The 16,811-nt window shown below is 41.4% G+C and overlaps 1 protein-coding gene across 6 annotated transcripts in view; it reads left to right on the top strand.

Moving 5' to 3' along the window:
* Nucleotides 1-16,739, top strand: part of sh2d3a (SH2 domain containing 3A) — a 22,986-nt gene extending 6,247 nt beyond the window's left edge. For 3 of the 6 annotated variants that reach the window (XM_061680720.1, XM_061680721.1, XM_061680725.1), the window contains 13 exons: nucleotides 1,731-1,770; nucleotides 1,886-2,002; nucleotides 2,079-2,222; nucleotides 3,199-3,488; nucleotides 3,584-3,669; nucleotides 4,598-4,717; nucleotides 4,812-4,972; nucleotides 7,066-7,239; nucleotides 8,598-8,875; nucleotides 11,365-11,536; nucleotides 13,236-13,347; nucleotides 13,601-13,786; nucleotides 15,036-16,739. In XM_061680720.1, the coding sequence (XP_061536704.1) occupies nucleotides 1,731-1,770; nucleotides 1,886-2,002; nucleotides 2,079-2,222; nucleotides 3,199-3,488; nucleotides 3,584-3,669; nucleotides 4,598-4,717; nucleotides 4,812-4,972; nucleotides 7,066-7,239; nucleotides 8,598-8,875; nucleotides 11,365-11,536; nucleotides 13,236-13,347; nucleotides 13,601-13,786; nucleotides 15,036-15,229 (2,074 nt within the window). In that variant the 3' untranslated portion in view covers nucleotides 15,230-16,739. Of the gene's footprint in view, nucleotides 1,589-1,730; nucleotides 1,771-1,885; nucleotides 2,003-2,078; nucleotides 2,223-3,198; nucleotides 3,489-3,583; nucleotides 3,670-4,597; nucleotides 4,718-4,811; nucleotides 4,973-7,065; nucleotides 7,240-8,597; nucleotides 8,876-11,364; nucleotides 11,537-13,235; nucleotides 13,348-13,600; nucleotides 13,787-15,035 lie in introns of those variants that run through there. The other 3 variants (XM_061680724.1, XM_061680723.1, XM_061680722.1) reach the window with 3 other exon arrangements.
* The last annotated feature ends 72 nt before the right edge of the window (nucleotides 16,740-16,811 follow it).

Genomic DNA, 16,811 nt, shown 5'->3' on the forward strand with positions numbered 1-16,811 from the left:
AGCCTACCACCACGAGCTTGATTCTGCTCAAATTTACTGTAGTGCCCCCACAAGTGGGCAAGGATAGACACAGCCACCATTGCACTTTCAATCACTTTATTGAACAAAAGAAACACGTCATTAGCACATTCATACTCTAGCTTCTCTGGCCAGCCAGCTGCTATCCTGAGCCAAAAAGTCAACTACAGTTTCTTTCATTAACACACACATTACTCACCAGGCCAGGCCTTACCTTTAAAGCCACACACACTCAAAGTCACAGATACCAGAATATAGAACATGAGGATGGGGAACTCAGGTGGACAAAAATTATACCTGCACCTCACATGCACTTTGTTATTGTGTTGTTAAATAAGGCAAAATCAATTTGAATCTGATTGCGTGATTAATCAATGGGCTAATCGGTAGGATACTCAGCTCTAATATATTCAATAGCTTTTGTCCTACTTTACAATTAAGCTAAAATGAAGTGAAACTACTCACACTTTGAAATATTTGTCTACTATATACTTTTAACTTCCTTCTGTTACTTTTTATTGAACTTTTAATGACAGCAGTAGCATACAGTCGGTAAGGTTGCTAGTGCCCATGGATGCTGCAAGTGTTTGGCCCCCTCCTCGTCACCTCCCCAGAGTTCATCATGCAAGTGCATAAATAAGTTAAACACTTAATACGCAAACACAAACAAAACACAGTTAAAACTACTCACCATTTAAAGATACCAAGACATCATGTAATGGTGAGTGAATAGGAAGGATACAGATGTGCTGCAAGCTTCTCTCGTCATTTTCAGCTACATGCTACCCACATTTGCATCTGACATTATTATCTGTCATTATCATCTGATGTTAGAATCTGCTTGGTAAATGTGTTTTTAGCCTGTACTAATGTGTATATATATATATTTTAATTGCTCATATTATACTGAGCAGCCAGACCCAATTCTGTGTCACAAAAAGTTCGGTTTGTGGTCGGTCTTTTTGTGGTACTACAGTTGTCTTAAACAGCATCTTGTTTGTTGAAAATAACATTTATTTACTTATTAGAAAACTAGCCAAATAAGTTTTAGTAAGTACATGTATTCTATGAATGAGATATTGATTCCCAGCAACATTTCCTGTTAGGATCTGCTCCAAATCAGGCAGTGAAAAAAATGCTGTAAGTGGGGAAAAAAATTACGTTGTTGTCGTGTTAAAAGTGAAAATAGCGGCCTTAAAATATAATCTTCTGTTAATCGTGGTTTTACAAGTTGATAGCGGTGGAATGTGGGCGCACCTAATAAAGTGTCGGCATTGTGGTGTCATGTGAGCAGATGCCACAAAACACCCAAAATCCAAGGTCATGGTGGCGCTGAGCTTGGCCCTGGAGCGTTCCCTTGACGCACGAGGTGGCAATGGGAGGAAGGAAAGACGGGAAAAGGGAGGCTATTCAAAGCCTGTTTGTCTCTGGAAAACAAGTGTTATGGTAGCGGCTGATGTCCTACAATGTCCCGTGTGCGTGTTTGAGGGAAAAATATGGGAGTGTCACATGGATATTGACATTGACGCACCACTACGAGCTGAATGCGAAAGCAGTTCAAAGTAAGAAGGTATGTTTTGATCACTATGTTAGTTAGTTACAGTCGCTATCACGATTACACAAAAAGTGCTAATTTATGTAAAAAAAAAAAAAAAAACGTGCAAAATGAGAAAACACAAAAGTTTGTCCCTAATCAATTCCGTGTTTTCCAGCAAAAGGAGGAGCGTCGCCGCATACTTGAGCCATCTGAAGGTAAACATTGATGCGTGTGTGCTGGCTATTTGACACATGGTGACATTGTGTGTATTTGACACATTTGCCAAAATGCTGTGTGAGTGAGTGCTGTGTATTTGACACATGATGAAAGGTGTTTGGAGGTCGTAAGGAGATGGACTCACTAAAGAAGGAGCTTGAAGAAGAGCTGAAGCTCAGCACCGAGGACCCCAGGAGCCATGCCTGGTACCATGGACCCCTCACCAGAGAGGTACAACAATTTACAGGGAATTCATGCAAATATGATGTAAATGGGAAACTACATGTGACTAATGTCGTTGCTTCAGGCTGCCGAGGCTCTGTTCGAGAGGGACGGAGACTTCCTGGTGCGTGACTCCAGCTCGTCCCCGGGCGACTATGTCCTCAGCTGCTACTGGAAGAACGAGCCCATGCACTTTAAGATCATACGAGTGGTCCTGAGACCCAAAAAGGTGCGTCATCAGTGGTTCTCAAGCTTTTTACACCAAGTACCACCTCAAAAATTATTTAGATTTCGAAGTACAACCCCAATTCCAACGTAGTTGGGACGTTGTGTTAAACATAAATAAAAACAGAATACAATGAGGAAAAGAACCATCCGGACTGTTATGGACGCAGCATCTGTGATGGTATCGGGTAACTTCACAGTCTTTTTTTGCCACCTGTCCCAGCTTTTTTGGAACGTGTTGCAGCCATAAAATTCTAAGTTCAAGATTATTTGCTAACAATCAAGTTCGGCAGTTTGAACATTAAATATCTTGTCTTTGTAGTGTATTCAATTAACCATAGGTTGAACATGATTTGCAAATCACTGTATTCTGTTTTTATTTATTTTAGTTTAACACAACGTCCCAACTTCATTGGAATTGGGGTTGTACTTACATGGCGGTGCTCCTGAGGCCGGGGCCCCCGGGCTGGATGACTGCTTGGTGTTGGGGCTAACCTCTCATGGCCCGTGGCTGCTTGTTTGTTCTGTTCGACTGATCAAGTCTGATTCTCAATAAACCTCAATTATAATACCACAGCGGAAGCTTCAAAACCCCACTGTGACACAGTAAAACTGTTCCGGCATGAAAGGGATACAGATTATCCATTCTGCTTGACCTAACAGCCGAACAGGACAAAAAAAAAAAAAGGAATAGGGGTTGTACAATCTTAATGACCAACATTAAAAGGCGTTCATCAAATTTTCTGTAAAAATGAGAATGTTGCACCTGAGAAAATCTATTTATTATTGTAAGCTGGTGTAACATTAACACTGTGCTTAAATATAGAAAAATAAAAATATTACTGAAATGTATTGCACATAAGAGTCAAACAAAAATTGCTGTGCTGTGTATTTGACTCATTGTGACACGTGACTGACGCATCGTCTTGGCAAATGTCCAAATTGTTGGGAAAAAATATGTACGTGTGTGTGTTTGACAGGGCTACTCCCGGGAGCTGTTCCAGTTCGAGGAGGACCGCTTCGACAACGTTCCCGCTTTGATCCGCTTCTATGTGGGCGGGCGACGGCCCATCTCCCAGGCCTCGGGCGCCGTCGTCTTCCACCCGCTGACCAGGACGCTGCCCCTGCGTGTCATCGCCGAGCGACAGCAGGCCGACTGCAAGAGCGCCGCCGGAAGATCGGCGGAGGGGAAGTCCCATCACGAACGCAGCAAGCGGCTCAGCTTCAGCAGCACCCTGGGAGACGCCCTGCACATCAACCCTCTGCTCAGGTGGGCTGGAAGCCTTGCCTTGTTCACGTTGGAACGTGGCCTCGGTACCAAATGCAAAGCCCGCTTCCTAATAAACCTCTCTTCCTGTGTGGCAGGAGCGGGAGTCACCCCGGCAACCTGGAGAACCTCGGCTGCAGGCCTTCACTTCAGTCAGCCCAGTCGGACAGCAACCTGAGGCCCGGTACCCATCACATTCTCACACATACTCTATACGGACAAAAAGAATTGGGGATACCTACGGGAAGTCTTATCCATCTAATTGAGTCAGGTGTTGCCTTCAGGGACATTCTGAAATCACATTTATTTCCTCACAGCTTGGGATGTTCAATATCACTTTTTTTCAGACCGACACCAGTACAACTGTTGACTCTTGAGTACTCACAGGGTACCAAGTACCGATACCAATAGTACTTTTGAAACCTAAACTTTCAATTAACACAATGACAGATAATTGTAAAAAAAGACATTTCTTTAATTCTGACACACATGATGATCCGCAGTGTAGCTCCAACTACTGACAAGGAGGACATTTTTTGCCCTACGTATTGGTGGCTGGTCTCTGCAGCCTTCACGAGTTCTCAATACCTTCAAATAAGGCCGGTATCTGCCCAATACCGATACCTAGTATCGGTACTCGCACCTCTCTATTCACAACTAAGCAATTTGTTCCAAATACCCTTAAATGTTAATATTTCTATGATTCTATGCAGCAATAATATCTAATTAAGTCAGGTGTTGCCTTCAGTGACATTCTGAAATTACACTTTTCCTCTCACAAAACAAGTGTGATTGTTTAGAATGTCCTTAAATGTTTTATTACATTACATTATGTCATACTATTGAGTTAAATCTTGTGTTATGTAAACTTCTACTTGTACCTAGCTTGGGGTAGCTATTTTAAATGATTTTGTCATGTTCGCATGATTAAACATGATGCCTTCTTATTTGATGCCTTATCACCTCTGTGGGGTTGTTGAAAGAGTGCGTGTGCGTGTGTGTGTGTGGGGGTGGGGGTGGGGGGTAATCTAGTTAAGACGAGTGTCCCAATACTTTTGTGCACTTCATTAGCCGAGCATCATCGAGCGACGTTTTTCCTCTTCATCACGCAGGCGCTCCTCAGAAAGCCAAACCGGAGGACGTCGGCCCGCCTTCCATCTCGCCAGTGTTCCGCACAGGGAGTGAGCCCCTTCTCAGCCCCAAGCCGCGCCAAACAGATCCCTGCCACCCCGGTAACGTACGCGCACACTGGCACTCAAAAGTGATTGAATCTTTCTATTGGCCCGCATTGGATTGTTTACCTATTGTTTTATCCACTCACCGTAGGTGGGGGTGTGACGCTGCGGGGGTCGGACGGACAGCTGCACTCCCGAGCGCCCCCCAAGCCACTTAGGATATCTGCCGTGTTCCCCAAAGCGCACCGACCCACTCCGCTGTCAGGCCAGGAAGACGACCCGTCCGCTTTCTATGACGAGCTGGTCGTTCAGGTCATGCAGGGACCCTGCAAAACGCACTTACAAATAGCCACATGACATTAAAATCATCATTCCCCATTAAAATGAATTGAAATGCCATTAATTCATTCCAGTCCCCCCAAAAAACACACATTCCATTTGTTACCTTTCGAACAAAAGTTGGGAAAATTCCAGTTCAACTTTATCACCCCATTCCATGTTGGTACGTTTCACTAAGAAAGTTTCAAAAGTTCTGGGTCAACTTCATCACCCCCATTCTGTGTACCTTTCATACAGCATGGTTGAAAATTGCTGGGTAGACTACGACTCCAAATTCCGTGTAAATACCTTTCACACAGAAAGGTTGAAAAATGCTGGGTTGACTTCATCACCCCAATCCATGTTGCTACCGTTGATACAGAAAGCTGGAAAAATTCCAGGTCAGCTTTATAACCCCATTCCGTGTTGGTCCCTTTCACACAAAAAGCAGGGAGGGTAAACACTAGGTGGACTTCATCCCCCTGTTCCGTGTCAATACCTTTCACACATGAAGGTTGAAAATTGTTGAGTTGACTATGCCCCCACATTCTTTCACACAGAAAGTGGGGAGGAAAAGACTAGTTTTCCTTCCTCCCCCCATTACACGTCTGTACCTTTCTCGCATGAAGGTTGAAAAATGCTGTTTTGGCTTTGTCCTTGTATTTTGTGTTGGTACCTTTCACGTAGAAAGGAGAAAAACGCTGGGTTGACTATGTCCCCACATTTTGTGTCAGTACCTTTCACGCAGAAAGTGGGGAGGAAAAACAATATAGGTTGACTTCGTCTCCCTATTACATGTCTGTACCTTACACGCATCAAGGTTGAAAAATGCTGGGTTGATTTAGTCCTTGCAGTCCGTGTTGGTACCTTTCACCAGAGGTGGGAATAAGTCTCAATCAAGTCCCAAGTCAAGTCATTACTTGGTTTAAGCAAGTCGCAAGTCAAGTCATGCAATCTTGCTCCAGTCACAACATACTGTATATTGGAGTGGTAACAAAATGCTTTTTCACAATTCCCCCCCCCCCCCCCCCCCCCCCTCTCATAAATCATCACACTTAAAAAGGTATTCACACCTTTATAGAAGAAGTTAGATGAAGAACAATTGCACTGAATTGCTTTAAAGTTGTATTTCAAATTCAATTTAACTCAACTTTATTTCTCTCTTTCTTATTTTCTTATTTCTGAACTGCTTTGTGATGACAGCCTTTTAACTGCTACGGTTCTTAAGAGAACACGATTAAACAGAATCCAAGACTGTGTTCTGTTGGTCAAATATAATTAGATGTGTACCTAGTGGAGAATGGAAAAGATTAATAATTAAGGGAATAATACATGAAATAAAAAATTATGCCATCCTTCAAAAAAAGTAATGTGAACATGTGACTCTCAGTCGGGTTTGTTTATTTATTGAGAAGCACTGACTCTGGACAATTGACAATCGGCATTAGATTAAAGGTTATGTTTCATTGTTTTCTTCTTTTTCAAGACATAATACACATACCCATACAACATAATACTTGGATCCAAATTTTATTATCGATGGCGCTCCTTCCATTGTTGTTCATGCAGGTGGCTACTTCACACTGGCAATGCAGACTGTGTTGCCAGGTTGCCTCGAATGAGCCCCCCCCCCCAAAATCCTACTTTCTTTCTTTTTTTTTCTTCTTGTAGTTCAAGTCTCTTGGCTACCAGTATTTGGAAAGCAAGTGGCAACTCCAGTCGAGTTCCGCCATCTCTGCCTTTCACACAGAAAGGTGGATAAATTCCGGGTCAACTTCACCACCCCATTTTGTGTCGATATATTTCGCGCAAAAAGGTTGAAAATCCTGGGCTGAATTATATCCCCACATTCTTTATTGGTATACTTCACACAGAAAGCGGGGAGAAGAAAGTACCTTTTAAGCAAAAAGGTTGAAAAATGCTAGGTTGACTATGTTCCCAAATTCCGTTTTGGTACCTTTCACGCAGAGAGAAAGAAACTGCTGGGTTGACTTCCTCCCCCATTCTGAATATTCCGTCTTTGACAGGCAGTATGAAAGTGACCTCTTGTGTCTTTGAGTCCTCACATGTTACCTTGGTGTGTTCAGGTTCCTCAGTCCCAGCGCAAAGGCCACGTGGATCGACTACGAGCAGAGGAAAAGTGGCAGAGTCGGGCGCGGATCACCGAAACCTCATTTGGCTTCCTGGATGCTGACAACAAGAGCGAGGCGGCGTCCCGTCTGCCGCGACTTCCCGACAAGGATCACTTTGAACGTCCACAGGTTCCAACTCACCACACAACTCAACAGAGCAGTTCCTTGAACCAGAGTTGCATTAAACCTTCATGAATTCTTCCTTGACCCTTCCCTGTCTCTCCACAAATTCTCAGGAACTGCATAAAGTCTTTCTTACTTAGTTCTACTCACTCCCCAAAAATGGTAGTGAAAAGGTAAACCTCCCTGGCTGAGGTGATGAAAAAAACAAAAAAAAAACAGGATCTTCAATGCCAGTCAAAGGTTTGGAGTCTTCATACCCCCATTCCTGTGTGTGTACCTTTTGCGCTGCAAAGTTGTAAAACGACACGTGAACTTTGTTGCTTTACTCTGTGTTAGTAACTTTCACACAGAAAGGTAGAAAAATGCCAGATCCACTTCGCCACCCCCATTCAGTTTCTGTACCTTTCACGCAGGAAGAAGAAAAAATACCATGCTGACTGAGTCCCAACATTCTATGTTGGCACCTTTCACGCAGAAAAGTGGAAAGACACTATTTTGACTGCATCCCCACAAGCTGTGTCAGTACCTTTCATGTGGAAAGGTTGAAAAATTCTCGAACTTCGCCTTGCCATTCCGTGTCGGAATGTCATGTTAACTGCATTCCCACATTCTGTGTTGGCACCTTTCTCACCGAAAATTCTCTGACTGTGTCCCCCCATTCACCTTTCATGCAGAAAGATGGAAAAATACTGGGTCGAATTCGTCCTGCCATTCTGGATTTGTAACTTTCACACAGAAAGCTCCAAAATACTGGTTTGACTGCATTTCGTTTCCGTACCTTTCACACACAGAGGTTGAAAAATACTATTTTGACTGTGTTTCTACATTCCGTGTTGTCACCTTTCGGGCAGAAAATTGAAAAATACCGGTTGGCTTCGTCCCTGCATTCCTTCTTGGTACCCTTCATGTAGTAAGGTTGAAAAATGACATATAGACTGCATCCCTAAGTTAATTGTTGGCTCCTTTTATGCAGAAATGTTAAAAAGTGCTGCATTAACTGCATGCCCGCATTCCACGTTGGTACCTATCAAGCAAAAAGGTTAAAAATTCTGTCTACATCCCCACAACGTGTGTTGGTACCTTTCTCGAAGAAAGGTGGGACAATACTTGATTGACTTTGTCCTGCGATTCAGTATTGGTACTTTTCGCGCAGACAGGTGGAAAAATGCGATCTTGACTTTACCCCTTCTGTTCTGTGTCTGTACCATTTAAAATAAATGGACTGCTGCTTTACAGTATTTTAAATCTTCTTTGACCGAGATTTTGCAAAATTTCGGTATCAGATTTATCCGCTTGTGCGTTTCACACAGACCACAGGGAGGCGGGATATTTTGAGAAAGTCGCTCTTTTTTCCTCCATCACAGACGGAGTGGAACTCGTGCTTTCAGTTGGACCGGTTCGAGTCGCTGCTGTTGCCGGACAACAACCGTCCGCTGGAGCCGAGCGTACTGCTGGCGCTGAAGGAGCTCTTCAACCGCTCGGACCCCGGCACTACTGCGCTGCACATACTCAGCGTGGACTGCCAGGTGGCGCGCATCGTGGGCGTGACGGCCGAACAGAGGAGAATGATGGGAGTGGGCTCGGGGCTGGAGCTCATCACGCTGCCGCACGGCCGACAATTGCGGCAAGACTTGCTCGAGAGGTAACGAGTGCTCTAATTAAAAATCCATATCCGCTTCACGCAATAGAAATAAGCAGAATGACAAAAAAAAATAAAAATCACTAGTCAAAAGTCCACAGCACACATGAGCACATTAGCAGAGCGAGCCCTCCCCAATGTGGCGCCCAAGACCAGATTACATATGGCCCCGGCAGTTTTAATATGGCATGTAGGAATGCTCAGTTATGAAGTATTGATGATAATAATAATAATCAGCATAGTGGAAAACTGGTTAGCACATCCGCCTCACAGTTCTGAGGACCGGGGTTCAAATCCCGGCCCCGCCTGTGTGGAGTTTGCATGTTCTCCCCCTGCCTGGGTGGGTTTTCTCCGGGTTCTCCGGTTTCCTCCCACATCCCAAAAACATGCATGCTAGGTTGATTGAAGATTCTAAATTGCCCTTTGGTGTGAATGTGAGTGTGAATGTTTTTTTGTTTCTATGTGCCCTGCGATTGGCTGGCGACCAGTTCAGGGTGTACCCCGCCTCTCGCCCGAAGATAGCTGGGGTAGGCTCCAGCACACCCGCGACCCTTGTGAGGAGAAGCGGAACGGGAGATGAATGAATGAATGAATAATAATCTGTATTTTAACACTGATGTAAAGTTTAAAACAATTAAGATTCTTTTGATTATTTTAACTGTAACACAATGAAGAACTAGAGTTAAAAATATGATATAAAGGTGTGAATAGGAATAGCATTTTGACTGACTATTAGCTCCTTCACTGCCGTGGATGTTTATAGGTCATATTCATTTACCAGTAAGTTGATTCATAACAGAAAAGACACTTGTAGTTTATTTATTTTTTGCTTTTTTTTAATGTCGCATTGGTTTTATATGGATAAATGTCTCACATGCTGAAGTAGCCATGCTTGAAATCCAATTTTCAAAGTTATTGATGTAAAATTTTAGGCCATTATAGCAAAGACGAGAGATACATAGAATAATTTCCTGGCAGTCCAGTGCAATTGTTATCTGAACAAGATTTCATAAACCTGTGTGGGAAAACTCATAAACGATAACTTATTTATAAAGAACAGCTTTATTCAAAATCAGCAGTGAACCTAAAGGGTAAATTTTACCAATTGATGTTAAAACGTTATAGCATTATACTTGAACTGAAGTAATTTGTAACATGGCTGTGCCAACTAGAAATACATCGATAAAAGAGAGTTCTGCATCAATTTTGTCCCAACTTAAATTCTGCCACAGCTTTGTTGAGAGAACCCATTGACAGAGCAAATGGCGGTGGCCCACTGACATACACTTCTTGCAGAACGGCTGTTTGGCTGTTCTGGGGAAACGTCTTTTCCTCTTGGCCAAGCGTACATAAAATTTCCCGAGATTAGTTTTCTTTCCAAAAATGTCATCTCGAAACAGCCACCTCTTTTGGCGATGCCTGTTGGGCATCCAATGTAAAACCTTTTCCTCCTGTTGACAAAGAACACAAATTGGATGCTTTTCATATAAAATATTTATTAGATCCTTCATAAAAGTAAGTTTAAAAAAAAAAAAAACATTATTTGTTTTTAAATGTGCCAAGCATTCTTGTATTTCTTCATAACGGAAAAGACAAAAGTGCATAACAATGAAGACAATAACAACTTTATATATAGGTCACGTGAGTCGCACTATTTCCATTTTGTTGTTCAAACTTTGTGGATACAAGTGCATAAATGATCCGAAGTACTCATTAAACCCATTCCGCTCTTGTCTTTATGTGTTCATAAAAATGGTAAAGACGTGCAGTGTTTCTGACACTTTTACAAATTCATACATATTTCAGATATAACACCATCTATTTTGCTGTGTGTAATTATGTGAATGCAAAATGGCTGCCGGATCCTGGCACTTCAGATCACAGATCCCTCTGGGGTTTTCCACCAACATAAAAAGCCTCTCTCCAGTGGCATTAACTGTCAAGACATCTTGAGTGACAAAGGACCGTTTGTAAAATAATTAAAAAAAAAAAAAAAAAAAAAAGGAACTCTGAAGACCCCAAGATGGATTTGTTTTAGTTTTCCTGGAGAATGCATATTAAGCAACAGGAGAAAAATCCTACATATCTAAAAATTCCATTAGCATCCTCAGAAAACAACTCGCAAATCATGAAATTTCATTTGGGACGCATAACGGTAAAGACATTTTGGTATTAAAAGCCGTTTTAAAAATATCGCTTGCGAACATTGTTTTCATACAAGCACTTATTACCATTTGAATGACAACCATGGTCAATCATTTTATTTTTCCAACTGAAATTCAGCGTGATATGGCTTTACCGTTATTGATGAAATTATATGAAAATGACCCTTCTATTTGACCCTTTACTGCAGGCTTAGCATTTTCCTCCAGTATGTTGCCTAATTGGTGAGCCAGCGCTGTGTTGTGCAATATATCTGAGCGCTCCACTCGCCAGTTGTTCATGATAACCGCCACCTGGCGCAATAGAAATAAATACCAACGTCCCCGCAGGCACCATCTAATTGCGTTGGGCGTGGCTGTGGACATCCTGGGCTGCACGGGCACGGTGAGCCAGCGGGCCACGGTGCTGCATAAATTCATCCTACTGGCGCAGGCCCTAAAGGAGCACGCCCACGACCTCTACGCCTTCTCCGCCGTCATGAAGGCGTTGGACATGCCTCAGGTGGGCCGCGACTGCCGACTTTGTCAGAATGATGTGTTGGGAATTACTCCCTATCAACGGTATAGCCCCCTATATAGTGACTTCACCACTTTATAGTACTGTTCGAATGTGCAGTGGGTATACAAAGTCTACACACCCCTGTTCAAATCCCAGATTTTTGTGATGCAAAAACATGAGCCAAAGGGAGGGGAGTAAACATGAACAACTGCGATAATGTGGTGTGGTCCAAAACTATTTTTTATTTGACTAATGAGTCAACAACAGTACATAGTCCACTATATAAAATTCCTTTTTAGTGACGAAGGAGCAGTGAACGAATGCATGATTCCGAATGAAGCGACTGCGTTTGCGATCAGTCATTCCCTACGCCTGAATCACTACACAGGGATTTTAAATGGACTTTTTAGTCAACTCGATGCAGTAGTATAATAGATCAAAAATCATTATGACTTTTTATTCTAAAAAGATTTGACTTTATTCTCCTATCCTACTATTGCAACATTTTTTCTTTTTTCATAAAATAAAATGCAAATTAAGTCTGGAAATGTTGTTTTATTCTCATTAATTTGACATTTTTATAAAAAGATTTACTTGTTACTTTATTAATTATAATTTTGATGTCAAATTACTTTATTCTCAAAATATTACAACATTTCTATATCTAAAAATACGTTAATCCCCAAAAATATACATTTATTCTTATAAATTTATTCCATTTTACTTGAAAAATCCATCCATTTTCTATGTTGCTTATCAGTACTAGGGTCGCGGGCGTGCTGGAGCCTATCCCATCTTCGGGCGAGAGGCGGGGTAAACCCTGAACTGGTCGCCAGCCAATCGCAGGGCACATATAAACAAACAACCATCCGCACTCACATTCGCACCTACGGGCAATTTAAAGTCTTCAATCAACCTACCATGCATGTTTTGGGGATGTGGGAGGAAACTGGAGTACCCGGAGAAAACCCACCCAGGCACCGAGAGAACATGCAAACGCCACACAGGCGAGGCCGGATTTGAACCCAGGTCCTCAGGCAGATGTGCTAACCAGTCGTCCACCGTGCCGCCCAATTTTTGTAATACTGTAAATTTTATGTCAAAAAATACTTTATTCTTGTCATATGGCTTTTTATTTTAAAAATAAATCCAAACGTTTTCTCTGATTACATTATTTTTACATACAAAATATAACTTTAATCTCCCCAAAATATGAATGCATTTATCATAACTTTATAAATCATTCATTTAAGTAATGGTATAAGTTTTATGTGAAAAATGCTTTATTCTCATAATGTTACAACTTTTTATTAAGAAAGTCTGACTTTGTTCTGCTAGTATTACAATAGTTTTATGTTGAAGGAATACTTAAAATCCTTAAATATGATTTATGAATATAAATAAGATTCTGAATAATTTTTTAAATGAGTTTATTTTTGTAATATTATGCAGTAAATTTCATGTCCATAAATACCCGTTTCCTCATGGTATTACTACTTTTTATTCTTAAAAACTTTGGACTCCATTCTACTGACATGACAACATTTTTATATTAAAGAACTAAAACTTTAAATTTGAGAAAATATAAATTTATTCTCATAAGGTGTACTTTTTTCTCAAAAACATGACTTAATTTTGACAAAAAGTACTTTATTCTCATGTGCGCGTGTGTGTGTGTGTCTATGTATTCACTTGCACGCAGGTGGTGCGACTGGAGATGACGTGGCGCTTGTTGAGGAGGAATCACACGGAGAGCGCCGTCCTGTTCGAGAAGACCCTCAAGCCCTTCATGAATTCGCTGAACGAGAGTGACGGTAAGACACGCGCAAAGCCAAAGAAAAAGCCAAGGCCCAGCTGGGGCAGACAAATATTTGCGCTCAAGGGGCTACATTTAAATTTGCTACATTTAAACACTTGTTCAAAACAATTGATGGGTAACTGTATATATTTAAAATACTTTATTTTACTAATATTTTGATCATATGTACAATGAATGAATGACTCAATTATTTCAGGCAAAATACACAATGTGCGTGTTTTAACGTGTGTTGTTGTGTGTGTGTTGAGAGTGTGTTTTGGGCGGTGCAGTGGCCGTGCCCCACCTGGTGCCCGCGCTGCTGCTGCTGGAGGGTGAGGACGGGGTGGAGGACAGCGAGCGAGGCTGCCAGATGCTCTACGACGTCCTGCAGGCGGCACGGCGCCACGCCACACACGCACGCGACTACCAGCAGCACGCCAGCGCTCTCCTCAAGGGTACGCGCACATGTGCACACACCCACAATCACAATCACTTTTCAACTCATGCCCATGTAGCCAGCTTAAATGCTGCAGGAATTCCCAATTCTGTTTTCTATTCTGAATTTTAAGTTAGAAAATACGCCTTCATTCTTTAATAGGCCGTCAAGTACTTTATTCTGAAACTATACTAAGATAAACATCCATCCATCCATTTTCTGAGCTGCATCTCCTCACGAGGGTCGCGGGCGTGCTGGAGCCTATCCCAGCTATCATCTGGCAGGAGGCGGGGTACACCCTGAACCGGTTGCCAGCCAATCGCAGGGCACATAGAAACAAACAACCATTTGTACTCACGTTCACACCTACGAGCAATTTAGAGTTGTCAGTTAACCTACCACGCATGTTTTTGGGATGTGGGAGGAAACCGGAGTGCACGGAGAAATCCCACGCAGATATAATTCTCTATCATGTTTTTATTTTTTTGTTTTTTTTTCCCCCAGAAAAAAAAAAAATTATTCTTGGAGAAATAAATAGTATAAAATTACTCCTTTATTCTGATATTTCAATTTAAAAAAGTCCAACTTAATTACCATAATATTAGAAAATCTTAACGTTAAAAAATGTTTACTTTAATCTCCAAAATTATTAATTTATTTTCACAATTTCATTGTTTTTTACAAAAAAATGACTTTTTTCTGATATTTACTTTTCCCACAAAATAGAATGAATTTTATATACAAATACTTAATTATTATTATATTAGGACTTTATTATAATTCTTCATTTTAATTAGATTTAATTCTTGTAATATGCAGTTTTTTTTTAAAAAAAATACAACTTTTTTTCTTGTAACATTATGACTAGGTCAAAAAATACCATTCTGCTCTTAAAAAAAAGAAACACTTCATTTTTGTAATATGACATTTTATGTTAAAAAAATAATCAAACCACTGTTCTCCTATTATTGCAAAGAAATTACGTCAAAAATGCAGCTTTTATCTCGAAAAAATGTATGCTCCTGTGTTTGATTTAAAAATATATATTTTTGTAATATTACACTTTATTTCCATAATTTAGGCCATTGCGGTAATATTATGACTTGGTTTTTAAAAAATATTCTTTATGATCATTTTTAATAAAAAAAAAAGAAAAAAAAGGACTTCATGCTTGCAATGTTATGACATTAATCTCGAAAAACACATCTTTCTCATAATATTTTTTTTTAATGTAAAAAATAAAAAGGACTGACCACATCCCTCTCTAGGCGACTGGACGCCCATCCCCGAGATGCTGGAGGCCTTCCGGACCGAGTTTGCCCTGCGACTCTTCTGGGGCCAGTCGGGGGCGGAGGTGGACAAGAATGAACGCCACGACAAGTTTGACAAAATTCTCAGCGTGCTCTCGGACAAACTGGAACCGGTCGAGATCAGACCCGAACCGACCCAGCCTCTCAGCTGAGACCGTGGAAACTGCTTTTCTGATAAAAATGTGATTCCAGTCAGGATGGAGAAATCTTTGTCAAAGTTAAATCAAACAGATCAAAGTTAAATCAAACAGATACAACCAGTGGACCTTTGTACAAACTCCCCCAATCTGCTTTTGTGAGGACAAGGACTTCTCCGTCATTTCTGTCCCAACACAAAAGCACATTTTTACATTCAATTATACGTACAGGCAGTGGACCCTTCAGTCTGTAAGTGGACCAGAGCCCATCTAGGCAGTTGTACACATTTCACTCCAATCTGCTTTTGTGATGAAAATTTTATTTTGAGTCAGGACAGGCAAGATAGAGATGTCCTTGTCCTAGTTACATTGTGCGAATGAGTGGACCCATTAGCCTAATTGGATTGCAGCCCAACTATGCAGTTGTACCAACTTCTCCAATGTGTGATTTTGAGTCGAGGCAGATACAGTTGAACAGACAACGCTTTGTCAAATATGAAATTATGTGAATACAATATGAGCACATCTGCCTCACAATTCTGAAGACCGGGTTCAAATCCCACCTCACCTGTGTGGAGTTTGCGTGTTCTCCCCGTGCCTCTGTGGGGTTTTTTCCGGGTACTCTGGTTTCCTCCCACATCCCAAAAACATGCATGCGAGGTTTATTGAAGACTCTAAATTGCCCGTAGGTGTGAATGGTTGTTTGTTTCTATGTGCCCTGCAATTGGCTGGCGACCAGTTCAGGGTGTACCCGCCTCTCGCCCGAGAATAGCTGGCATAGGCTCCAGCACGCCCACGATCCTAGTGAGGATAAGCGGTACGGGAAATGAATGAATGAATAGAATATGACTGCAAGAAGTGTGACCCTTCAGTCTTGAATTGGATTGCAGTTGTACAAACTTCCTCTCAGTATGTCTTTGTGATAAAATGGGATTTTGAGTGGTGGCGGAGAACACCTTGTCATAGTCAAATTGTACATGAGTGAATATCAGTCTTATCGGACTGCATCCCATTTGGGCTGTTGTACAAACCTCTCCCATAAGACTGTGATAAAAATGGGAATTCAGGCATTCCAAAGATGTCATAGGTAAATTATGCATACGACAACTGGACTCTTCACTCTTTAAGTTTACCGCAGCCCACTAAGCAGTTGTACAAACTTCACCTCAATCTTTTGGGATGAAAATGTGATTTAAAGTGACGGAATAGAACTCCTTGTCATAGTTAAATTGCACATATGAGAGGACTCCTAAGTCGAAGAGAACTGCAGCCCATCTAGGCAGCTGTACAAACATCTCGCAGGATTCCAAAGGTTTTGTGATGAACGTGAATTTGGACATCACAGAAATGTCATTGTTACACTGCAGCCTATCTGGGCAGTTGTCCACTAGAAAATGACCACATTGTAGTTTTTCACTGATTCTGGATAAATGTTGGTGTACTGAGCTGATGCTGCCACACTACAAAATGTTTTTTTCACTTGTGTAAATATTATCATTGAGTAAATGTTTATTATTCTTTTGTATTTCACTTGCATTATTTTGACATATGAACACATCAATAATTAGCACCGCAACTCGACTCACATCAATAAGAT

The sequence above is a fragment of the Phycodurus eques genome, chromosome 6 (genome assembly GCF_024500275.1).
Source record: "Phycodurus eques isolate BA_2022a chromosome 6, UOR_Pequ_1.1, whole genome shotgun sequence".
Classification (NCBI taxonomy): domain Eukaryota; kingdom Metazoa; phylum Chordata; class Actinopteri; order Syngnathiformes; family Syngnathidae; genus Phycodurus; species Phycodurus eques.